This window comes from Aquarana catesbeiana, linkage group LG05 (assembly GCF_042186555.1).
Source record: "Aquarana catesbeiana isolate 2022-GZ linkage group LG05, ASM4218655v1, whole genome shotgun sequence".
In the NCBI taxonomy this organism is placed as follows: domain Eukaryota; kingdom Metazoa; phylum Chordata; class Amphibia; order Anura; family Ranidae; genus Aquarana; species Aquarana catesbeiana.
Window position 1 is genome coordinate 583,370,450 of NC_133328.1, and position 26,844 is coordinate 583,397,293.

The 26,844-nt window shown below is 43.6% G+C and overlaps 1 protein-coding gene across 49 annotated transcripts in view; it reads left to right on the plus strand.

The window, feature by feature from the left end:
• The window catches only part of RIMS2 (regulating synaptic membrane exocytosis 2), a 911,223-nt gene that overhangs the window by 284,574 nt on the left and 599,805 nt on the right, over window positions 1-26,844 (plus strand). Inside the window, exon 1 of one of the 49 annotated variants that reach the window (XM_073632125.1) lies at window positions 1,047-1,194. The exons of the other annotated variants lie outside the window; for them this stretch is intronic. Within the exon in view, the coding sequence (XP_073488226.1) occupies window positions 1,073-1,194 (122 nt within the window). The 5' untranslated portion in view covers window positions 1,047-1,072. Of the gene's footprint in view, window positions 1-1,046; window positions 1,195-26,844 lie in introns of those variants that run through there. 49 annotated transcript variants of the gene reach the window in all.

Here is a 26,844-nt window from a genome sequence, read left to right on the forward strand (position 1 = left end):
TCTCTCTCCTCCTCTTCTCTCTCTCTCTCCTCCTCCCTCTCCCACCCTCACGATTCTCCCCTCTTCTCTCTCTCTCCCCTCTCTATTATCTCTAGATCTATCTCCCTCTCTCTCTCCTCTCTCCTCTCCTCTCTCGCTCCCTCTCTCTCCTCTCTCTCTCTCTCTCTCTCTCTCTCTCTCTCTCATCTCTCTCTTCTTCTCTCTTCTCTCTCTCCTCCTCTCCTCTACTCTCTCTCCCTCTCTATTCCCTCTATTCTCTCTATTCTCTCTCTCTCTTCTCTCTCTCTCTTCTCTCTCTCTCTTCTCTCTCCTCTCTCTCTCTATTCTCCTCCTCTCTCTCTCTCCTCTCTCTCTCTCTCTTCTCTCTCTCCTCTCTCTCTCTATCTCTCTCTCTCTCCCCCTCTCTATTCTCTCTCCTCTCTCTTCTCTCTCCCCCTACCTCGCTCTCCCTCCTCTCTCTCCTCTGCTCTCTCTCCCCCCCTCCTCCTCTTCTCTCCCCTCTCCTCTTCTCTCTCCCCTCTCTATCTCTTCTCTCTCCCTCTCTGCTCTCTCCCTCCCCTCTCTCTCTCTCTCTCTCTCTCACACACTGACAGATGGAGATGACAGTTCTGAGGCAGGTGAGCCCTCGGCCCCGCCCCCTGGAGAAGCTCCAAGTATGGGATGGGGCCGGCGGTCTCCTATTGGTGGCTGGTGATTTGGTGGGCGGAAGTGGTGCGGGTCCTGCAGACAGTAGTAGGAGGATGCCCGCGTTATCTGATGACGGCTCTCTGTGTGTACCGCGGGCTGTGCGCAGCTTCCATCCGCCGCCCTCTTCTCCACACTCCGGGGATGTAATCGGGAGCGGATCCCGGGGATGCCGCTCTGCTGTCCGCTGTTGGTGGTGCTGATGCTGCGCTCCTCTCCCCTCCCCCCGCCTCCTCCTCCTCCCCCTCTCCGGCCATCTGATCGCCGCTTCCATCGGAGGAGAAGAATGTCTGTCCCGGGCCGTCCGTCCTTCCTTCTCCCCCCGGGGGGCCCCGGACACACGGAGTGCTATGAGCGGCCCGGGGGGTGTCGGTGTACCGGGAGGACGATGCAGTTCGAGACGTTACGCCAGTTCTGCAACACCGTCCTGTCTCATTTCCACGAGGCTTTGCCGACCCCCCCCAACCTCCTCCAGAACGATGTGTTCGGACAGAGCCTCGGAGAGCCCAGGTCAGTCTACAGGGGGGGGGGGGGGGACCACGGACAGTCTACAGGGGGGGCCACGGACAGTCTACACCGGGGGGGGACCACGGACAGTCCTCACTACACCGGGGGGGGGGGGGGACCACGTACAATCTACACCGGGGGGGGGACCACGGACAGTCTACACCGGGGGGGGGGACCACGGACAGTCCTAACTACACTGGGGGGGACCACGTACAATCTACACGGGGGGGGGACCCACGGACAGTCCTAACTACACTGGGGGGAACCACGTACAGTCTACAGGGGGGGGGCACGGACAGTCCTCACTGCATGGAGGGACCACGTACAGTCTACACCGGGGGGGACCACGGACATTCCACACTACATGGGGGGGGACCACGGACAGTCCTCACTGCATGGGGGGGCCACGGACAGTCTACACCGGGGGGGGGCACGGACAGTCCTCACTGCATGGGGGGGACCACGGATAGTCCTCACTACATGGGGGGAACCACGGACAGTCTACACCGGGGGGGGGGGACCCACGGACAGTCTACACCAGGGGGGGACCACGGACAGTCCTCACTACATGGGGGGGCAACGGACAGTCCTCACTACACAGCTTCTAGAAAGGTGGAGAGCACTAACCCACACATAGACCCCACTCACATCACCCTGAGTCCCCGTAACCCATAGCAACCCATCAACACCCCATTCTGATCACCCCAGAGCCAGGTAACCCATAGCAACCCAATGACGTATCCCTCTGATCACTCCCTGGTGCCCGGTAACCCATAGCAACCCAATGATACCCCACTCTGATCACCCCCCAAACCCAGTAACCCGACATCCCACTCTTGCTCACCCCAGGGTCCCATAACCCAAAGCAACCCAATAACATCCACTCCAATCACCCCGGAGCCCAGTACCCCATAGCAACCCATCTACACCCCAGGCCCAGTAACCTATAACAACACATCCGCACCCGACTCTGTTCACCTTTGGGTCTGGCAACCCATAGCAACGCACCACCATTCACACTACGACCAACTACCTATATGATCCATGTACTGCTATATACTGTAGAGGAGAACACACCTCTGTGTACTGTAGAGGAGAACACACCTCTGTGTACTGTAGAGGAGCACACACCTCTCTGTGTACTGTAGAGAACACACCTCTGTGTACTGTAGAGGAGAACACAACTCTCTTTGTACAGTAGAGGAGAACGCACCTCTGTGTACTGTAGAGGAGAACGCACCTCTGTGTACTGTAGAGGAGAACGCACCTCTGTGTACTGTAGAGGAGAACGCACCTCTGTGTACTGTAGAGGAGCACACACCTCTCTGCGTACTGTAGAGGCGAACACATCTCTCTGTACTGTAGAGGAGAACACACCTCTCTCTGTATTGTAGAGGTGAACACACCTCTGTGTACTGTAGAGGAGAACACACCTCTCTCTGTATTGTAGAGGTGAACACACCTCTGTGTACTGTAGAGGAGAACGCACCTCTGTGTACTGTAGAGGAGAACACATCTCTCTGTGTACTGTAGAGGAGAACGCACCTCTCTGTGTACTGTAGAGGAGAACGCACCTCTGTGTACTGTAGAGGAGAACACACCTCTCTGTACTATAGAGGAGAACACACCTCTCTGTATTGTACAGGTGAACACACCTCTGTGTACTGTAGAGGAGAACACACACCTCTGTACTGTAGAGGAGAACACACCTCTCTGTACTGTAGAGGAGAACACACCTCTCTGTTCTGTAGAGGAGAACACACACCTCTGTACTGTAGAGGAGAACACACACCTCTGTTCTGTAGAGGAGAACACATACCTCTGTTCTGTAGAGGAGAACACACACCTCTGTTCTGTAGAGGAGAACACACACCTCTGTACTGTAGAGGAGAACACACACCTGTTCTGTAGAGGAGAACACATACCTTTGTACTGTAGAGGAGAACACACACCTCTGTACTGTAGAGGAGAACACACACCTCTGTACTGTAGAGGAGAACACACACCTCTGTACTGTAGAGGAGAACACACACCTCTGTACTGTAGAGGAGAACACACACCTCTGTACTGTAGAGGAGAACACACACCTGTTCTGTAGAGGAGAACACATACCTTTGTACTGTAGAGGAGAACACACACCTCTGTACTGTAGAGGAGAACACACACCTCTGTACTGTAGAGGAGAACACACACCTCTGTTCTGTAGAGGAGAACACACCTCTGTGTACTGCAGAGGAGAACACACACCTCTGTGTACTGTAGAGGAGAACACACACCTCTGTACTGTAGAGGAGAACACACACCTCTGTACTGTAGAGGAGAACACACACCTCTGTACTGTAGAGGAGAACACACCTCTGTACTGTAGAGGAGAACACACACCTCTGTACTGTAGAGGAGAACACACCTCTCTGTACTGTAGAGGAGAACACACCTCTCTGTACTGTAGAGGAGAACACACCTCTCTGTACTGTAGAGGAGAACACACCTCTCTGTACTGTAGAGGAAAACACACCTCTCTGTACTATAGAGGAGAACACACCTCTCTGTACTATAGAGGAGAACACACCTCTCTGTACTGTAGGAGAACACACACCTCTGTACTGTACTGTAGAGGAGAACACACCTCTCTGTACTGTAGAGGAGAACACACACCTCTGTACTGTAGAGGAGAACACGCACCTCTGTACTGTAGAGGAGAACACGCACCTCTGTACTGTAGAGGAGAACACACACCTCTGTACTGTAGAGGAGAACACACCTCTCTGTACTGTAGAGGAGAACACACACCTCTGTACTGTAGAGGAGAACACACCTCTCTGTACTGTAGAGGAGAACACACCTCTCTGTACTATAGAGGAGAACACGCCTCTCTGTACTGTAGGAGAACACACACCTCTGTACTGTACTGTAGAGGAGAACACACCTCTCTGTACTGTAGAGGAGAACACACCTCTCTGTACTGTAGAGGAGAACACACCTCTGTACTGTACTGTAGAGGAGAACACACACCTCTGTACTGTAGAGGAGAACACACCTGCACTATAACGTGATAAACACAGGTGCAGGTATGTCATTTCATGTGCTTCCATAATGCATATGTATATATGTTTGTTGTGCTGCGGTTTAGAATGAATTGCACTCTGTACCATACAGCAAGCCTACCTGCACTATAGAGCGCTGCAGTGCACAGGTGTGTTGTGGCGTGCCGCATATAAAGAAGGTGCGGGTATGTTTTTTTTTTATCAGCTTCTGTAACATAAACATACATGTTAGTTGCAATGCTATTTAGAATGAACGACACACACAACTCACATATACCATATAGCAAAACACACCTGCACTATAGCACACCGCGGTGCACAGGTGTGTTGTAGTGAATTGCATTTAAAAAAAAAAAAGGTGCGGGTATGTGTTTTCATGCGATGAAGTGAGCTCCCTGTACACATACATATATGTTAGTTGCTCTTCTATTTAGAAAGAATGGCACCCAACCCACATATACTGTACATGAAAACCCACCTGCACTATAACACACCGCGGTGCACAGGTGTGATGGCGATGAGCTGCATTGGAAAGAAACATTTTTTTCATGTGTTGAGGCCAAAATGAACAGGCCTGCCTTACCACAGCACATCCCAACACATGGAAACACATACACGGCATGGTGTGAATGGGCCCCGCATGATACTTTTTTTGTGTATAATGCAACTGAATGATCTGTACAATTCACAATATTAAATAGCAACCCGTTCTAATTTATTTACTGTCATCACACTAGATTGAAGGTTCTGATTGGTCGTTATTCACACCTTGTTACTGTATCTTATAGAATACATAGAATGGTACAACGTCCTTTTCCTTCCCATACACAGCCTCCTCCGATCAGGCAAAGTGCAGTAACATCTTACCACCAATCCGGGCTCATCTTTCACTGATCCAACTGCATTATCCTAGAATCTGATTGGTTGTTAGCATTTCACTCGGCCTTGATTTAAATAAAGTCCCTTATTAAGTAAGAGCAATCTGCAACATTCAGCAACCGATTGTAACGAACGTTCTATGCTCCAAGTAAAGTGATCGGGGGGGGGGGGGGGGGTCAGGATGGCTCGGGGCTCCTGAACTCTGTCCGCCATCATTGCTCCTGTCTTATTAAATAAGCCCGATGGAACGGAATGTCCATACTAATTGCCTGCATTGATATCACGAACCAGAAACACAGATAGGGCAACAATAGGATGAACACAGGAGAATGCTGCTATTGAGCGATGAGATTTATTGAACGGAGGAAATTTGGTGCAGAGAGGATTGCCAGGGTCTACTTTTTACTATGTGCCAGTGATTGATGATGTGTATTGAAGGCTGTCTCCTCTCCCCCTAAACAATCCCCATTAATAATCAGCAGTCAGGGATTACTTGTACAGGAGGGGATGCTGCTGTGTGCACGCCGCTCACTGGCTGGACACCTATTATCTGCTCGCCGCAGCAAAATCACCCCGGCTATAGGCTGTGCTCCTACCACCTGAGCAGGAACATGCCATTGCCCGGGCTTCTCTGTGAAGGGGGCTCTTGGTTTTTAGGTTTGCCTTTAATTGATTTCCTACCTAGATTTATACAGGAGAACTGCAGAGCGATTATCTATCTGCAGTGGAATGGAAGTGTATGGCATGCAGAGAGAGAAGCTTGTTCAATGTGTGTGTATGGGTACAAAAAAAAATAAAATATATATATATATATATATATATATATATATATATATATATATATATATATATACACATATACGTGTGTGTCCTCAGCAGGATCGTACTGGCAGTTGTGTGATATTAATGATGCCATGGGAGAGATTTACTAAAACTGGTGCACACAGAATCTGGTGCAGCTGTGCATAGTAACCAATCAGCTTCCAGGTTTTTCTGTTAAAGCTTAATTGAACAACCTGACGTTAGAAGCTGATTGGTTACTATGCACAGTTGTACCAGATTCCGTGTGCACCAGTTTTAGTAAATCTCCCACATTGTGTTTGGTAAGTAAATGCCAGATAGAAGCTCACCTATAATTGCTGCAAAGGCACACCATTTTACTACTCTTCAGTCCTTTAGATGGTAAGCTTTGTATTCCAGGGCCCTCTCATCCTCCTCCTTGTATCAGTATAGGTTGCGTTCTATTTATCCTTGTATGTTGTGGTTTCCTTATTGAAAACGCTCCATAGCATTATCTGGAGTAATAATATATACAACATAATTACTCATTTCAAATTCATAATAGATATATATATATATATATATATATATATATATATATATATATATATGAGATATGTGTGTAGAATATATATTTATATACTGTATAGATAAACATACAAGAAGTAGAAGAACTTGGGGACATGGCCAAAGGATGTGTGTATGTGATCCTGCACATGTGTGCATACCTGATTCTGTAGGTCTGATCTGTGTTCTGATTGGTGCATGCCTGTGGTCTGTATATACAGTGTATGTATTTCAGTTTATGTAGAAGTAGCTCTATTGAAATAATATTTTTTTTGTGTTTTCAGCTGTAAAATATTAAGCTTAGTTGCAGTTTACAAAGAGTCTATTTGTTTTTTTTTTCTGTACAGTGCATATTATTCTAGGTATTCTATATAGTGCCATCGGTTTACACAGCGCTTCACATACTGCCCAGGATCCTCATACCTCCTAATACTTTATCATGTCTACACATCTTTTCTTATATGAAGTACGGTTGTTCTTGCTCTTTCCATTTTGGTTGTTGCATAATCTGGATGGTGTGTAGAGGAATGTATATCACTATATTAGGGTCAGTACTCTAGCTTATAGTGCAGTTATTTCTTTTACAGAAAAGGCACAAAAATGTTGGTTTAATACTGAAAATCACACTTGTGCTGTTTTTTTAGTTATTGAGCAAGATCTATTCCACGTCTGACATTTTTTTTCTTTCTAAATGTGAATCGTGCTTTTATAGTACATGTTCCACCAGGGTGTCATAATATGGAAATGGGTATCCAGTAAGGATGGGAGGTGCGATGTACCAGAAAAGGCAATGCACAAAGGACACGTAAAGAAGACTATGTTGCATTAAAGCAGCAAGAAATACAGCCCCATTTAACAGGCCTGTGTCAGAGCAACGCTAATGTGCAGAAACCAAATACAACCAATCAGATTGCTCTTTACATTAGTTTAGGACAGTCAGAACAATAAAAGGTGATTGCTGTTTGATATGGCTTACTGCCTTTTACCTTATTTAAATCAGTTGTAAAAATATATCTTTTTTAAAAAATAAACATGTTATACTGACCTGCTCTATGCAATGGTATTGCACAGAGTGGCTCTGATCCTCCTCTTTTGGGGTCCCTTGACAGTGCTCTAGGCTTCTCCCCTTCTCAGTGCGCTATCATAAAAAGCCACTCCTTGCGGGGGCATATGCTCCTGAGCCAGGCTGTGTGAGTCCAGTAAGACCCACAGTGCCGCTTTGCCCCGCTCCCACCCTACAGTATTTGATTGACAGCAGCAGGAGCCAATGGCTCTCACTGCCAATGGCTCTCACTGCTGCTTCATATTCTGTAAGGAGAGAGAGAGGATGGGCATAGTGCTGGATTGAAATAGGACTGGATTGAAAATGGGGGGGGGGAAGAGGCGATACAACGGGTGAGACTTTTTTTACCTTAATGCAGGGAATACATTAAAAAAAATGCTCTGCTGTTACAATCACTTTAATAATCCTGATAGGCTCTCATTGCAGGAAAAGTCACTTTCAATTTTGAACAGTTTTTAGCCAGTTATAAATGACAGTGCTGGTATCTAAAATATATTATTTTTCTGGCCAATGTGACCTTAGGCATCACTGGACCCTTCACTGAATTCTTCCCAATGACCACAAGTGTAATTCACACTGATCATCACACTTATGTATCAGGAGTTGTAGATATAGTAATTTTAACAGGGGTTCCTTCCCTGAGACCAGAGAGTTATTTCAAGGTTTCCTCTGTGTTGAAACGTTTGAGAAAGGCTGATGTAGGTAGTCACAACTCCACCAAATGAAAGATACTAAGGCCCCTTTCACACTGGGGCGGTGGGGGCGTCGGCGGTACAACAGCGCTATTTTTAGCGCTGCTGTACCGTCGTTCTTGCAGCGGTATTCGGCCGCTAGCGGGGCGGTTTTAACCCCCGCTGGCGGCCGAAAAAGGGTTAAAATCCCTCGTACAGCGCGGCTATAGCCGCGGTATTGCCGCGGTATAGCCGCGCTGTCCCATTGATTTCAATGGGCAGGAGCGGTGAAGGAGCGGTGAATACACCACTCCTTCACCGCTCCAAAAAAGCGGTTTGCAGGACTTTTTTCACCGCCCTGCCTGCGCACCGCTTCAGTGTGAAAGCCCTCGGGCTTTCACACTGAACAAACAGCGGAGGCTGTTTAGGGGCTGTTTGCAGGCGGTATTTTTAGCGCAATACCGCCTGCAAACCGCCCCAGTGTGAAAGGGGTCTAAATTGTTTTTCACCCCTGGAGTTAGCTAATCACAACTCCCGGACCCCATTGTGCATAGAATATTATAATATTTCAGCTGCTGTTAGAAAATGCGTCCAAATGCCATGTGTCCAATGGTTTGTGAACCATTATTCATCACACATATATGAGCTTGTTGGACATTGGACATCCTACTCCAGAACCATGGCCATTAATATGGAGTTGCTCCCTTCCCCCCTTCCCCTTGTGGCTATAACTTTCAATGATCTGGGTAAGCTTTCCACAGGATTTTGGAATGTGTCTGGAAATTCAGCCAAATTTGAAAGGTTAGACATTGGTGTTGGACAACAAGACTTGGCACACCACCAGCATTCAAATTCATCCCAAAGGTATTCAGTAAGGTTGAGGACTGGGCTCTGTGCAGGTCGCTCAAATTCCTCCACGCCAAACTCATCAAACCATGTCTTTATGGAGCTGGCTTTGTGCACAGGGGCACAGTAATGCCGGAACAGAAAAGGGTCTTCCCCCAAATTGTTGCCAAACGGTTGGAAGTGCACAAATGTCTAAAATGTCTTTTATGCTGTAAAATTAACATTACCTCTCAGTGGAAACATCATAACTCCAAAATTTGGGAGTATGTCTGCATAGTTTGGCCATATATATACGTTTTATGGTCAGGTGTCTACAAACTCTTGGTCATGTTGTGTAAGCCAACATTGAGTCCACTAGTGATAGTAAGATCAGGCGTCACAGAAGTGTACTGTTGGTGACATTGAAGCCCTAGCTGGAGAAAATGGTGCAGCGAATGGTAATGTCAGATGTAGCAGAGGCAGAAGCAACATAGACAGGTGATTTTGAAGGCATTACATATTATTGATGTCTTGTGAGTTCCATACAAAGACAATTCAGACAAGGTGGAACCATAACAATAAACCATGTGCATATGTGGAGCAGACATTATGAGTGTCACAGTGGAGCATCAATGAGCCTTCACAGGTTGACTTTTTGGAGTAAACGTCCAACACAAACTCATATGCTGTTTTCTACATTCATTTAAAGCAGGGGTCTCCAAACTTTCTAAACAAAGGCCCAGTTTACTGTCCTTTAGACTTTAGGGGGGCCGGACTGTGGTAAGTGAAAGTAGAAAATACCTTAGCATTGGTAGGAGGAGAATTATTCCCCCATCATTGGTATTAGTGGAAGAATAGTGCCCCATCATTGGTGTCATTGGGAGGAATAGTGCTCTATGGTTGGTGTCAGTGGCAGGAGTAGTGCCCCATGGTTGGTTTCAGTGGGAGGAACAGTGCCCTATCATTGATGTCAGTGGTAAGGAATAGTGCCCCATCGTTGGAGCCATTAAGAGGAATAGTGGCCTATTGGTGTCAGTGGAAAGATTAGTGTTCCATTGGAGAAATTATACCCACGTGTTGGTGTCAGTGGATGTAATAGTGCTTCATCTTTGGTGTCAGTGGGAGGAAAAGTGCTTTGTATCAGAGAGAGAGAAAAAGTCCCCCGAGGCCTGGATAAAGGCAAGCAAAAGGCCGCATCTGGCCCACAGACCACCGTTTGGAGACCACTGAGTTAAAGTAAACTTGTGAGAAAAGGACATGAGCTGTGCCTACTGGCCTCTTTCTGGAAAAGCCAGGTGCCTAGCTTTCATGGGGATCCTATGGATTAGTTACCGACTCAGAACAAGCATAGAACAAGTGAAGTTATGCTGGCTATGCACTAGTAGATTTTCAAACGAACATTCATACAAACATTCGTATGAAAATATTCAGTACATTCAATGACTTGACGAATGTCTTTCGAAAAGTACTTCAAAATTTTGTTTAGAATGCATAGACTTTCCCAAACAAAACCACATTCACTGTGGAATTCACTTATTCTAGAAAAATTCTATGTGGTTGAAAATGAACGCTGATTTGAACGCCACCCACTAACTATTTGAAAATTGAATGATTGCTTTTAGAATGCTTAAAATTTTACTAGTGTATGGTCATCTTTAGACCTTCATATTTTGCATGTTGTCCTTGTGCCTATGTGGGTTTCCACCGGGTAATTTTGTTCACTCCATCACGCTAAAAAACATACTGGTAGGTTAAATGGCTCCTGTCTAATTTGGCTCTAGTATGGTATGTGTATGTATGAATGTGAGTTAGGGACCTTAGACTGTAAGCTCTTGAGGTCAGAGAATGATGTAAATGTACAATATACATATACAGTATCTCACAAAAGCGAGTACACCCCTCACATTCTTGTAAATATTTTATTATATCTTTTCATGTGACAACACTGAAGAAATGACACTTTGCTATAATGTAAAGTAGTGAGTGTACAGCTTATATAACAGTGTAAATTTGCTGTCCCCTCAAAATAACTCAACACACAGCCATTAATGTCTAAACCGCTGGCAACAAAAGTGAGTACTCACTCACTCACCTATAATAAATACATACAATTTGCATACTTGATCTAGGTCAGAAAGCATTGCAGCTTGAAGACCTGTATTAGACCGATGTCACACAGGTGATTCTTGCGCTAGCGGCAAAATCACTGGCGTTAAAGGCACTAAGAGACGGTCTGCCTCTATGGGCTTTCTCCCTCGCCAGCGGAATCGCACCCTTACTGGCCCTGAATGCTGCCAGATCTTGATAGCTAGCAAAGGGAGTGATATCTTGCTGTCTCAGCTAGCGAGGGAGTGATTGCCTAGGGAGAGACGGGCAGCCTCTTAGCGATTCTGCCGCTGGCCTTTAGCGATCCTACTGCTGGCAATTTGTTCCTAGCAGCAGAATTGTCCATGTGACCACAACATTACAGAGAGTCGACCAGCATTATCAGAAAGCAACGTCTTTAACATTTATGCATAACACTGATGCATATCATCCATTGTATTCAGTCGGCAAACAAGCATTGTTCTTTCGCTGCTATTTCAGGCAATCACCCTTGTTTGAAATATCAGTTGGTGTCCTGAGAATAGTTTATATATTTATTTCTCTATTTATATCATATTAACATTCCACAGTGCTTTATATAGAACTATTCTGATCAGTACCTACCCCAGAGGAGCTTCCAGACGAATGTCATTGCCAGGTCATACTGACCTGTACCCGGAAGACAGCTAACCAGGCAGTTTGTACTGCGGGAGGAAAGTGGAACATTCGGAGGTAGCTGACTTGAAATCATAATACGAATGATCACCAATAATTATAAAGAATAATTTACAAATTACGTTTTTGAATGAATATGTACTGATCAGCCATAACTATGACCACTGGCTGGTTAAAGAGGAAGTAAAGCCTCTGAAGAAAAAAAATAAACATGCACCCTGCAAGACAAAGGCATAATACATAATGAGCTAGTATGCATAGCATACTAGCTCATTATGAATTACTTACCTGAGATCGAAGCCCCTGAAGCGACCCTCGTTCACGTCCTTTGTCAGCGCCATGATACCCGGAGTAACTTCTGGGTATCGCTGCTCCGGCGCTGTGAGTGGCCGCAGCAGCGATGACGTCACTCCGGCACATGCTCGCCTTCACTAACGGCATGCTCAGTGCGTCTGCGTCGTTGTCTGCGGCGCGCATGCGCCGTAGACATCGGTCCAGTCTTTTTTGCAAATATCTCCTAAACCCTGTAGGTTAAGAAGATATTGCAAGAACCTACAGGTAAGCCTTAATCTAGGCTTACCTGTAGGTGAAAGTTCTCCCAGAGGGTTTACAACGTTTACAACCACTTTAAGTGAATAACATTGATTATCCCGTTGGGTGGGATATATTAGAAAACAAGTAAACATGTTGTCCCTGAAGTTGGATGTGTTGAAAGCAGAAATATTGGCATCTCAGTTTGTTGTGTATGGGGCTGTGTAGCTGCAGAGCGGTCAGGGTGTCCATACTGACCCGTGTCCACAGCTAAAAGCACCTACAATGGTCACATGAACTTTAGAACTGGTGCACAGAGCAATGGAAAAAGATGGCCTGGCCTGATGAATCATGTTTTCTTTTGCATCATGCAAATGGCTCGGTGCATTTGCGTCATTTACCTGGGGAAGAGATGGTACCAGGATGACAGGAAGTAGGCAAGCTGGTGGAGGCAGTGTGATGCTTTGGGCAATGTTCTGCTAAGAAACCTTGGTCCTGCCATTCATGTGGATGTTACTTGACACTTACCATCTACCTAAACTTTGTTGCTGATCAAGCACACCCCTTTATGGAAACTGTATTCCTTGATGACAGTGGCCTCTTTGAGCAAGAAAATGTGCCCTGCCACACTGCAGATAATGTTCAAGAATGGTTTGAGGGACACAACAATGAGTGTGAGGTGTTTATTTGACCTCAACATTCTCCAGATCTCATTCCAATCGAGCATCTGTGGGATGTGCTGGAAAAAACAGTCCAATCCATGGAGGTCTCACCTCGCAACTTACAAGTCTTAAAGGATCTGCTATTGAAGGCTTGATTCCAGATACCGCAGCATACCTTCAGAGGTCTAGTGGCATCCGTGCGTCAATGGATCAGGGCTGTTTTGGCAGCAAATAGAGACCTACTAAATATTAGGTGGGTGGACATAAAGTTATGGCTGATCGGAGTAAATGATACAAATTAAATGCAGCCCTGTATTCATTAATATATTGCTGAAACTAGTTTTTAAACACAAGCAGTGTAAGCTCCAGAGTTTGACCTGATAATAGGCCTGCAGTCCAGGGACAGCAGGGCTGAAGTATGAGAGAATGACGTAAATAAGCAGCAAATTGGGACTTTAAGAGAAGCATGTTCAATGTGGCCAGAAATTAGTCAATAATAAACTTATATATGTATTTATTATCTGAACAGTGAAAAACTGTCTCATATTGAATACAGCAATTGATAAACATGCAAAAAATATATACATTAAAGACCATTGTCCTAGAAATAGATCATAGCATAAACGTACATTACATAATGTGGCATAAAATATCCTCCTCCATGTTTATGTGACTTTCAAACAGAGTGGTATAAAAATAATAATAATAAATCCAACTGAGCTAAAATCAAATAGACCATCTATATAAGGCATAAGATGCATCCAGATATGCCTGACATGTTTTGTGCCTAAAAACCACTTCCTCAGGGACGGGTGCATCTAAATAAATAGAGAAATATGCCAGTATAATAAAGTGTAGACAGGGAAAATTAATAAAATATGTAAGAGACAGTAATAAACTATCCTCACATATACTCACATATGAACGAAGCCTGGAACCTGCGAGACCCAAAACCTGGAGGCTGCCTATTTTCCCTTTCCTCCCTTCTTTTTCATATATGTGAGAGAAAAAAGCAGCACAAGGATTCAGTTGGTTCATTTAAGAGAAAGATAAGCTCATCACTGTGTTGTTTCTCCTTTTACTGTCCAGTCACAGGCTGAGGTGGGTTCCAGGATGACCTGGTCTTGGAGGAAGAGGGTTGAATGATGCTGCTTATTTGACTGAGAACATCTAGTGGTAGAAATAAAAATATTGCAGGGGAAATCTCTGAATTGAAGATGAATAAGGCAACACAAGCTAGTTTTGTTATGTGTTCTTTTAATTACCTATTTATTTTTTTTATTTTTTTTTGGCCAAAGGTCTGATTTTAACTCATCTTTATACACCTGAATAACCCACGCCCCCCTCCTCCAGCTTCAGTAACCCTCATCAGCCAGTCTACCATATATTAGCAGATACTTTGTCACTTGGAACCAGTGTAGTGTTGTCTCCATTGGCACTGCTTCCTTCTACTGAGGATGGGGATGATGTGGGCAGACTGCCATTTATCTCAGTAGTTGGTACCCAACATTCGGTGATATAAATGCTATTGATTTACTAAAACTGGAGAATGCAAAATCTGGTGCAGCTCTGCATGGTAGCCAATCAGCTTCTAACTCCAGCTTGTTTAATTAAAGCAGAACTCCACCCAAAAGGGGAAGTTCCACTTTTGGCCTCCTCCCCCTTCCTTTTTCAAATATGGCACTTTTAGGGAGGTGGGGAGCGGGTACCTGCTCTAATTGCTTAAATGCATGGCCATTCAATGACTACAGACCTTAGTGCCTGTGTGAATGAGGCCTAAAGGGAGACAGTTTCAGTAGAAGAGGGATGAAGAGCGTTAGGAGGGCCCTGCTCATGGGCTTACAATCTAACACAGGGGTCTTAAACTGGCGGCCTTCCAGCAGTTGCAAAACTACAAGTCCCATCATGCCTCTGCCTGTGGGAATCAAGCTTGTAACTGTCAGCCTTGCAATGCCTCATGGGACTTTTAGTTTCGCAACAGCTGGAGGGCCGCCAGTTTGAGACCCCTGATCTAATACACCCTACCTAGTCAGGACAATGTTCACACCTTTCAAATTGTGTCATTGTACATGTGTACCATACATTATTTAGGTGTAACTACTCGCAATATTAGTTAGAAAAATTAAGGAACATTGATTAATCTATCTGAAAAGGGCAAACTGCACCCTGAGGCTTGGTTCACATATATGCCAATTGTATGTAGGGTTGCCCGCATCCAATTCACATGACAGGCGAGTGTGATCAGCTCTTATTGGAGCCGGGTCACACAGATCCGGGGCGGCCGGGGTCCTGATTGCAGACGGGTCCTGGGCGTCTTTGGGTCAGGTTCAGGTGCAAATTTAGGCAAAAATTTGCACCTGAATAACACCTAAATTGGTTTACAAAAACACACGGGACCCCATGCTGTGAATGGCGGCCGCACATATGTGAACCCGGCCTCACACAACGTTGTATCTACGCGCTTCAGTAAAGACAGGACCTCCCTTAGCCCACATTCACGTATTATGCAACTTGTTTCCTTTCGCCTGGTTACACCTGTTCACACTTCTACACTTAGTAGCCCTACACTCTAAACCAGGGGTAGGCAACCTAGGGGCCCTCCAGCTGTTGCAGAACTACAAGTCCCATCGTGCCTCTGGGAGTAATTGTAACTGCCAGCCTTTCAATGCGTCATGGGAAATGTAGTTCCACAACAGCTGGAGGCCCCCAGATTGCCTACCCCTGCTCTAAGCACTATGCTCAAAAAAAATATGTGAGCTTCAATGGGTGCGTTTGTAAACGTGTGTGCACACACGTTTGCACACCTTTTTGCACTTGAAAAACACCTCCCCTTTTCTAGACCTGCTGTCCTCCCCTTGTCCAGGAAAACAAACGCCTGAAGTTTGATACACATGCAAAAACATAGGACACCACTTTCTGGGGTTGATTTACTAAAGACAAAGAGACTGTGCCCTTTGCAAATGTAGTGGTTCCAGAGCTAAGTAAATGTGGAGAAGCTCTGCTGACGTCCATCGTCCAATAAAATCAAAGCAAAAATGCTGTTTTTTTAAAGATTTTCCCTGCATTTGATTGGGTATTCTTTGTAAAGTGAAGTGTTGCCTAATTTCCTAAGCTCTGGAGCAACTGCACAGTGCACAGTCTATTTGCCTTTAGTAAATCAACCCCTCTGTGTTATAGTTAAAGTGTTACGAAATCCACAACAGTAAAATCAGTCTGTATATGCACTAAAACATGCTTGTTATACTCACTGTGGAACCTAAATGGTTAATCCTCTGCATTGTGTAAAAAAGGCTGTTTGACCCTGTCTTCTCTGATCCTCCCCTTCTTCCACTGTCCCCAATCTATCTCCTGATAGAACAGAGCCCTAAGAGGCACTGTGCACATGTTCAGAGGATTTTTCTTTTTCTTCGGAGGGTGCATGTGATCAGCACAGGGTCAATGAGCACTGTCCAGACAGAGGGTCAGGGGTTCTGCAGCCTCAAAGGACAATCAGGGGAGAATGAAAACTCCTCCTACAAGCTTTAACCAGACACTGACAGAAGTCACAAGACTGCTATATACTGCTGATGAGAAAAGGTATTTAGCAGTTTATATTTACTAAAATGATTGCATTTCCATGTTCTGTGTACTGTGGGAGACCAGATATAGTGAATGCAGGCTCCTGGGTTTAGTAACGCTTTAAGGAACACAGCGGAGTCCCCTCCCTGCCTCCAGCCAGCTGATTGGACAATGAAGGAGCAGCAACATACCGATAAGTCTTAAGCTCTGCTCACTTTATTTTGTCCTCCTGTCAGCACATGCAACAGAGTCTGGTTGACACCTAGTCATTTTTTTCCCAGTCTGCTTTGCTGTATGTAAAACATGCATTCAGTTATTTAAATTAATATGCAAAGTTTTGAATAAAGTTTTAATATCTGCCTGGAGTTCCTCTTTAACTGCACTGGAGCTCTGCTGTATTTAAATACCAAATGCCAATTTCCCTCTCTGTGTTGAGCACATCAACAATTGTACTGTGGGTGGAATTGGAAATACTTTGCATGTACATTCACATTACTAGCTATCGACTCAGAACTTATTAAGGCCTTTGGATAATTATAACAGCCAGGTAAACAGCACTTTCAGGTGATCAGCAGTAGCAACCCAGCTATTTCTCCCAGTAGACATCCACCAATTATTTTCAGTTTCTGTATGGGAGAACAAAAAAGTGTAACTAACATGTTGAAATGACGTTGCATTGGCGGTATCAGTCACGTGAGCGTTCGGTAGAAATCTTTCCGTAAAATAGTGCTTGGAGAAGTCAGGGTTTGAAGTCAGTTCAATGGTAAACATAATAATGGCAAGTTTTCAAATCTTTAGTGGCTTCTGTCAAAAGATTTGCCAACCTTCTTTAATCAAATGTCAGAATCTTTATAAAGGCTGGTATCTGACAGTACAATGCCAGGGGGTGGGGTTTAGCTTGGGTAGGGGGTGGGGCTTAAAGTCAACCTCAGCTTTGCCCATGCAAAAACACGAAGGTTTACAACCCCTTTAAAGGCCTTCACACTATTGGTAATCGATAGAGGTTTCTCCACACCGTATCGGACAGTGGGTTTTCGTGTGACCACAGGAGGCACAGAGGGACCAGAAAATGACGTGTACTGTTCCAAAGAATCAAGGGGAATGCCTAATTCCTAAGCAGGGGGTAATAGCTGGCTATGTGCCAACTTCCAGAGTATCCCTGCCCTGTGTAAGTCGCTCATGTGGCTCCGACCTCTATTGATTAACAATAGTGTGAAGGCCTTAAACCATCAGACATGGATCCATGCCTTCCCCTAGTAAAAACACCTCTCACACTACACTAAAACACTGGCTAGGCACACAGTTAACCCTTTGATCACCCCTAATGTTAACCCCTTCCCAGCCAGTGCCATTAGTAAAGCAACAGTGCACATTTTTAGCACTGATCACTGCATTAGTGTCACTGGTCCCCAAAAAAGTGTCCGTTAGTGTCCAATTTGTCCGCCGCAATATCACTGTCCCACTATAAGTCGCTGATCGCCGCCATTACTAGTAAAAATAAATAAATACAAATTCCATAAATATTTTCCATAGTTTGTAGACACTATAACTTTTGCGCAAACCAATCAATATACGCTTATTGGGATATTTTTTATTGGATGTGTTTTATACCAGAAAGTAAAAAATATTGGGTTTTTTTTTGTTTTTTTTTCTAAATTGTCGGTCGTTTTTTGGTTATAGCACAAATATAAAAAACGCAGAGGTAATCAAATACCACCAAAAGAATTGTGGGAAAAAGAACAACAATTTTAATTGGGTGCAGTGTCGGACAACTGCGCAATTGTCCGTTAAAGTAACGCAGTGCCGTACCTCAAAAAATGGCCTGGTCATGAAAGGGGGGGGGTGGTAATTCTGTGTTTTTAAATTCCTGTATGATGACCAGGAACCTCTCTGAATCAGATGTCTCCAGAATTTCCATCCACTCACACCCAGCATGAACGTGTTACTTTTTATGATGTGTACGCAAAAAAAAAAAAAAAAATGTAATACTTCCAAAACTACAGTTTGCTCTAGTAATCCGCTTTTACGGCCTGGCTTGCAGCTACTACTGAAACTCGTTTATGTGCTGCATGCTAGACTGCTCTTTTGCCGTCTTACGGCACTGTATTTGACAGGATAAGCGCAGACTCGTGCCAGTCCTGAGGGAAGCTATTTATCTGCGGTCACCAGGAGACATGACTTTGCTCATATTCTTCCATAATTCACATATTGATTTTTTCCAAGCTGTGTTTGAAGTTGTAAATGACTTAAAACTATCAGTGCAAAATCTCTACATGAAGAAAGCACAAGCAATTTTTTTTTTTTAAAGGTACACCCCAGACAAACATAAACATTTTTCATTTAAACTGAATGACTGGACAATGCCGGTCTGCAAAAGGGTTCAAAAATATAATTCTAGCATTTTTGTGCGCATCCTGCTGGTTACATTGCTAATGTTACCAGTAATTTCATATTCTGAATGGCCCTGAATCTAAAGCTGGCCATACAGTTATAAAATGTTGCTCAAAAATGTTCATTTTTAAAACATTGTTCAGTTTTCTTTACGGTCAGTGGGGTCAAATTGACATTCATTTAGGGAAAATTTAGGGAGCAGGATGGATCTAGGGTTCCTTTCTAAAAGCAGGTCTGCACAAAAGTTTAAGGCCTATTGAACAAAATTATTTGGCTCAGTTATAAGAAGAAAGAATGTTCTTTTGAATAATTTTTGTACAAATGTTCGAATGAAAATCTTCTGCTTATATCCAGATTTAACCTATAAAATATTAAACTGGTGTACTGGTTCCATCTTCACCGTTGATCTGAGCCCAGAACTGTCCATCTCTGTTTGGAAGGAATCCCAACAAAGCTTTCTTCTGAAACCAACACTTCCAGGAGTGTCCTGGTCCTCTGCATTGTTCAGTGGTTCCTCCCACTGACCCTTGTGTCCTTTAGTAAGGACATGCCTTGAATGTAATTGTTTTGGGAAACAGTTAAAGCGGGGGTCCACCTATCTATCGTTTTTTTTTTTTTTTGAGTTCATTCACAAACTTTTCTTCTCAGCATTACATACTCACATATTGTGCATATTGTGTGTAATATGTCCGCCTGTGTCAGATTTCGTCGGAAAGAATAACTTATATTATTCACTGCCGGCGGTTTCCATCTTCATTGTGGGCATTTGAAGCCCACAAGCATTTATTTCCTGGATGCGGTGAATGCTGTGCTCCCAGCATTCACCGCTCGTTCCCGCACATGCTCAGTGGCATCCTGGGAAGCCTGAGACTAGCTCCCAGGAGTCTGGGAGAGGCTAGAAACACGCCTACTCCCACGGGAGGAGAACCAGGAAGTGCAAAGAAGAATAGAAAAATAAAAGGTAATTACGGCAATTTAAATTTTTTTAAACGGCATGTCAGCATCTAGGCAAGGAAGAGAATACATACAGATATTGTTCAAAATTTGGGTGGAACCCCGCTTTAAATTGTTGGGTATAGTTCTGCTTCATGTTTCAGTTTCAGAAGAAGATTTTGAGGGACAATCCCTCAAAGTCTTCCTCTTAAACCAAAACTTCCATCCAGGAACGCCTGTCTGTTCTTAACCTGATACTAACATTTATAGTTAAAGTTGATCAAGGGGATATTTGATTGCCTCTGGGGGGATCAAGAAGGAATTTTTTCCCTTGCTGGAGCAAATTGGTTAATGCTTTGCTGGGGTTGTTTTGCCTTCTTCTGGATCAACTGTGGGTTTAGGATTGTAATATACCAGTGCATTAGTACGCAGATAAATGCGGCCTCAGCCAGCGTCGCTCTAGCCATGTCCCTCTGACATGTTTTACCCCACTCACGGGGGCTTGGTTACAGAGGACCTCTGTGACTAAGCCCCGGTGAGCGGAGCAAAACATATCAGGGGGACATGGCTGTAACAACACTGGCTAAGACCACATTAATCTACATACTAATGCACTGGGTTGGTGAGTGGCGCCCTTTCTTCTCTTTGATAATGCTCTTTCTTACACCTCTGAATGGTGCACTGACGGCAGCTCCCTTCACTGCAACGGGCGGGGAGATCTCTGTCTCAGCTTGGAACAGCACTGCAAGTTTCATCTGGATCACTGTGAGTGTATAGTCTTAGCCATTACCTACTAGGTCCCAGCACTGCATCGTGGAAGGAGGTCACATGCAGTCCCATAACCTAAAGCACCAGGTATTTTTTACCAGCCTCTGTAGGTCAGCCTGCTGTTCACACTGGTTGAATGTCCTCCAATTTTAGTTGAAGCCACCACTACCTACTGATATTCGGGCCCATGTGTGTCAGCCTTAATTGGGAGAGGATGGGCTCTATAGAGAACCCTTGTTCTGAAGTGTTATTGTGACCTCATAGTGAAAGTGATACATGACATATGTTGGCCTGTCCTTCAGGTTCGTTATTGTGTAGCCATATGGCACAGGGAACACAGAAAAACCCAAAGACTGTGAATAAGAATGGATGGGACAGGTAGACAGTGGTCACTTTAAAGTGGATGTAAACCCCCAAAAAAAATTATTTTTGTTTTATATCATACTGTAGAGTATAAGATTTCCTATCATTTGAGCCCAGTCTTGCCCTCTTTTATTGTTCAGTGAAAAAAATCTTAACAAACTGAGAAAAACTTTGTCAAATACTCCCCCTTGCTGTGAGTGACAGCCTAAGACACAGGCATTATTTTTTAATTCCCTCCCCCACTCCTTTCTTCAGTAGCTCGGCAAGGATTGGCTGTTCCACACCTCACCATGATTTGGCATGCTGAAGTCATGTGGTTACTTTCCTGTCTTTTCACTGGATGTTGGAGATCATAGCAGAAGTTCAGTGTTAGAAATACACAGGAGAAAATGCATATTGATAAGGGGAGTGTAGAGGTGGGCGGGGAGTCTACTGACATCACGACTCCACCCACTGAGCTCCAGACAACAGACCCGCCCACAGAATATGCAGTTTTTCGGGTCTAATAACAGACAGAGGGGAGACATTTGACAGGTAAAGATACATGCAGGAGGCATGTATATCCTTATAGATAACCCCTATGGCAGTAGTTTAGAAAGGATGACATTGGGTTTACATCCACTTTAACTGGAGAGAAAGATTTGCCTCGAGGATTTCCCCTTTAATACGTACTTTCTATGGAATATTTAATAATATAAGACTTGCTCCTTGATGAGAATATCGAGCAGCCGTGGGACTTTGGATATCCGTAAGCAGACAGCAAACACAGAAAATGATTTCTGGGAATCCTGTGGGCAGAGTAAATCAGGAAGTGTTTATGTGCTAATAATGCTTTTCCTTGATTATTGTAATTTCTCAATTCCCAGGCAGATTTGCAGAATCTCACTTAACTCTTTGCTGCCATGGCCTGACAATTACCATTATCTAGAGCTAACGATTTTTTCCCTGTGTTTGGGAGATAAGACGGACACTGCGAGCGGAGGTAATCTATCTGGCTGCCGGAGCAGTATATTGTGATTGGAATTCATTGATTACAGAAAATAGCTGGGCTGATTCTGTGTTCCTCTTCTCTTGGCATATGCTGCTGAAAACAAATGGGCTCCCTTGTGCTGGGTACTGTGCTTCATTCTCGGTAGTCTGTGGCACTCTGGTTGTTGATGTACCCCTCGGCTGTCTGAGATGGGAAAGAGGGATGCCTATTAGTGCCAAATATTTAGATAAAAGATGCATCCCTGGTCATACACCGGCTATGTTATATGCAAATATAAAATGGAAACAGACTATGCATATTTTGTTTGCAAAAGTCCAATTTTTATGCATATTCAGTTGCCAACAGCGGTCTCTCTATCATTAAAATATAAGTGCATAAAAAAGATGCAAATAATATAAACATGCTTGTGCTAATATGAATTATGTGGTCTTTTGGTAGCCTGTCCCCAAACCCATTTATACTGACTTTCACCATTCTCCCTGGCCACTGATGTTCTCCTTTGGAGACGGAGCGCTTACACAAGATTGATGATATTGCCTCCTACCACACGTGACAGTTTTCAGACCCGGTGATCGGTATTTCAGCACTGCATCCTCAAAGGAGGTTGCCTGAACCCAAATACCCGGAGCAGCATAGCAACAGTGAGTAAATGCAGTTCAGTTGTGGGTTTTTAGGAGACCCATTCAATTTGCCCTTCACGTTGAAGTTACAGAATCTCTTTAAAAATAGTTACCCATAGGATTTAATCCCATCATGAAAGTTACCGAATCTCTTTAAAAATAGTTACCCATAGGATTTAATCCCATCATGAAAGTTACCAAATCTCTTTAAAAATAATTACCCATAGGATTTAATCAAATCATCGAAAAATTTCAAACATGTAGAACATTGGACCAGTTGCTACTGGAACTGCAACAGTTATTAACAGGGTGGACTCTATTATATGCCCTCTCCTACATATTGGCCAACAAAGCAGCTCATCATAGTGTTGAGCCTAAACAAATGTATAGTAGCGGGCAAACTTCCAACACTACCTAGATGTATTGGAGGCCCATTAGGAATGACCCATTCAGAATCCCCCAGTATTCGGTTATACGTTGTATCTCCTGGGAGCTTTTTTTGAGAGTGACCTTAAGAAAGATCGGGGTGTTGTTAATGAAGGAAGGAGTGACAGAGACATTTGGATATAAAAGAGGGACTGTTGTTCCAAAAAGAGTTCTAGTAGTTGTGTTTCCTCCACTTTATTCCAGCCAATTGTATGTCCCTTTTATAACACTAAGGTCACACCTGTTCTGTTAGGAGTCATTTTGTATAGGAGTATTTACTTTTGGTTATATGAAAATCTGTATACTTCAAAGACTCAATGATGTATTTTAAAATACAGTAAAACCTTGGATTGCGAGCATAATTCGTTCCAGAAACATGCTTGTAATCCAAAGCACTTGTATATCAAAGCAAATTTCCCCATAAGAAATCATGGAAACGCAAATGATTCGTTCCACAACCATTTATTCATAGGTCCTTCAGTTTATAGTCCATATAAAAAGATTATAGCAATGTGATAGGTTGTGTAACCATAAAATGTCCATCCACAAATGGAAGCCTCCACAAGGGGATTGGAAGCAAAATCCAGCAGGAGCTACAGAGTATAAAAGAGTTGTTTAAATGTTGTACCTTCATTAAATGTAACCATATTGCTACACTTAGAGGCACCTCTCTTCTCTTTTATACTCAGTTGTGACATGACGCTACTTGTATATCAAGTCAAAATTTATTTAAACATTTTGCTTGTCTTTCAAAACGCTCTCAAACCAAGTTACTCTCAAACCAAGGTTTTACTGTAATAGAAAATTCACCAGTGCACATGAGGCTTGTATAATTGTTGGATCATCTAAAGCAGATTTGTATAATGGAATTGTGTGGGCAACATAACCACCTTATCTCTGGAAGGTTTTACCCCCTTTTATAACCAACATTGTACCCAAACAAAATTTTTAGCATCTTTTTCACACAAATAGAGCTTTCTTTTGGTGGTATTTGATAAACACTGTTTTTTGTATTATATAAATGATGGCCGCACTGCATTCAGGTGACCCTTGGCAGCCATCTTTGGGTAAGCAGAGTCTTTCTAAGTCCCTGTCCCCAGGACTTGGTGCACATTAGCTTGTGGGTAGTGTAGGGACAGGTCACCTGTCTGTCAGGGACACTATTAGTGGCAGGGCTAAAGGTTCCAGACGAGAAGAAAAAGCTTAGGGGTCGCAATCTCCTTGGACATCTTCCCGTTTTGGGTAGGAGATGGCCAGGCCACATTTTGCCCCTCCAGACAGACGCTGTCAGTTCGGCCGATACCCGCTCCACTACACGCTGTAGGCATTCGTTCGTGTTCCTGGTTGGACCTTCTCCCACAGGGTTCTTTATGAACTGTTTTTCCTTTACTACAATTCAAGTTCTACTAATTGCACTTGGACTGTGTGTGTGATTTTGCCGTCGCACCACTGCACCATCCCACATGCCCCCTTTCTTAAAAACAGTGTATCCATTGATAATGGATATGCAGTATTAGGGCTGAACTTTAATGTTTTCTTACCAGTCTTTTTTTTTTTTTAAACAGATCCTTTCCCTACATCGAACTGTATCATCTCAATCCTCTATTTATTCTGCTTTCTTTTTTATGCTAATGTTCTTGTCTAATCATGCAAGGTGCTCTTCTTTGCCCTGTCTACAGTCCATTTTGCTGCCAAGTTTTTTTTTTCTCTACTTTGACCACATTTTCTCTTTTCTTCTTCCAACGTAAAATCAATCCTTCTATCAGATTGCACGTTAACCACTTCAATAGCGGGCACTTTCACCCCCTTCCTACCCAGGCCAATTTTCAGCTTTCAGCGCTGTCACAATTTGAATGACAATTGCGCGGTCATGCAACACTGTACCCCAACTACATTTTTATCAATTTGTTTACACAAATAGAACTTTCTTTTGGTGGTATTTAATCACCACTGGGCGTTTTATTTTTTGCTAAATAAACAAAAAAAGACCAGAAATGTTGAAACAAATAAGTTTTCTTCATTTCTATTATAAAATTTTGCAAATAAATAATCTTCCTTCATAAAAATAGGTCAAAATGTGTTCTGCTACATTTCTTTGGCGAAAATAACCCAGATCAGTGTTTATGGTTTAGTCTGCAGGAAAGTTATTGAGTCCACAAACTATGGTGTATATATCTGAAAATTGATCAATCCTGACGGCCTATCTCATTTTTTGAGGCCTGACACCAGGACAGTACAAATAACCCCCAAATGACCCCTTTTTGGAAAGAAGGCATTCCCATGTATTTCGTAAGAGGCTAAGAGGCATGGCAGGTTTTTTGAAGTTGTAATTTTAGTCACAATTTTTTGGAAAATGAAGAAATGAAAACAAATTTTTTTTTTCTTTTTTACATACAGTCACCAGTGCAGTACAGTGTTATCATATAACTGGTGTGGCAGTGATCAAGGATACTGACTGTTGGCAGTATGTAAAAAAAAAAAAAGTTTAATATATGTTTTTCTTTTTTATTACATTTTTTTTCTTCTTTCTTTTTTTTTTTGTTACGATTTTTTATTTTAACACACTTTTACCAGCGAATTTCATTGGTATAAGCAACCATTTTTACTAAATGAAACTGATTTATTCAGTGTGTTTTGTTGTGATTAGCTGTGACTGGCCAAAGCTAATCACATGATATAGATGGGCTGTTATTGGCCCTGTCTGTACCATGTTATCACTGTGATCAATCACAGCTAGCAACAGATTTGTATACAATGAATGGCATGAAAGGAGGCCATCCATTGTTTACAATTGTCATGTGATCTGCTGCGATTGGTCACTGTGATCACATGATACTGGCAGTGGGCCGGTATAGTAATCAGTCATCGGTGACAGACGAACGGCCCACCCAGCCGTCAATCTGCTATAGGCCGGGAAGGTGTTACAGTGCACAAGTGTTGCCACATGATTCGCCTCTTGAGGGGAAAATGCTGAGCTTAAATGTCAGTGGTATGTGAACGGTGCAAATATTATCTGTGGTTAGTGACTCAAAGTATTGAAACACAAAGGTCAACATGACAGCCAGCCACATTAAATGATAGGGGAGGAGGGGCAGCAATGGAGGCCTCCATATTTTTTCCATGGCAGGTTCTGTTTAGTGTTAAACCAAAACCTTATCTTTTTTTTTAATGTTTCAGATAAAATAAGGATTAGCCAGAACTTCTGTTTTTATTACTGTCTGGTTCCCTAATGGAAATATTCACCTGTCCCTAAGACATGAAGAAGAGGAAATCATTCCAAAGTGTGGGGAATTCCCATCATTGACTGTTGTCACCAAAACAAGAGTCTCCATTGGGAGTACCCCTCTGTTCTGGTGAGAACTATAACATTTTGGATTTTTCCCTCACAATACTCACAAGTACAAACCGAGAGGGGAAATATTCACAACAGGGATGCATACAATAATAAAATGTTTTCATATAATTCTAGTTGATGTGGATCAAACTCTTCCAACCACTCTTAAAGTGGTTGTAAAGGCACAAGATTTTTTACCTTCATGCATTCTATGCATGAAGGTAAAAAACCTTCTATGTGCAGCAGCTCCCCCAATACTTACCTGAGCCCCCTCTCAATCCAGCAATGTCCACGAGAGCTTTGCCTCTCTGGAGACTCGCACTCCTGACTGGGCTTTTGGCAGGCTCCCACTGCTATCAATCACAGCCAGTGAGCCAATCAGAAGCGGGGGTGGGGGTGGGGCAGAGCCGCGGCTCCGTGTGTAAATGGCGACACAGAGCCACGGCTCGGAAGTACGCCTGCTTAGGAGTGAGCAGCCAGGAGCGCC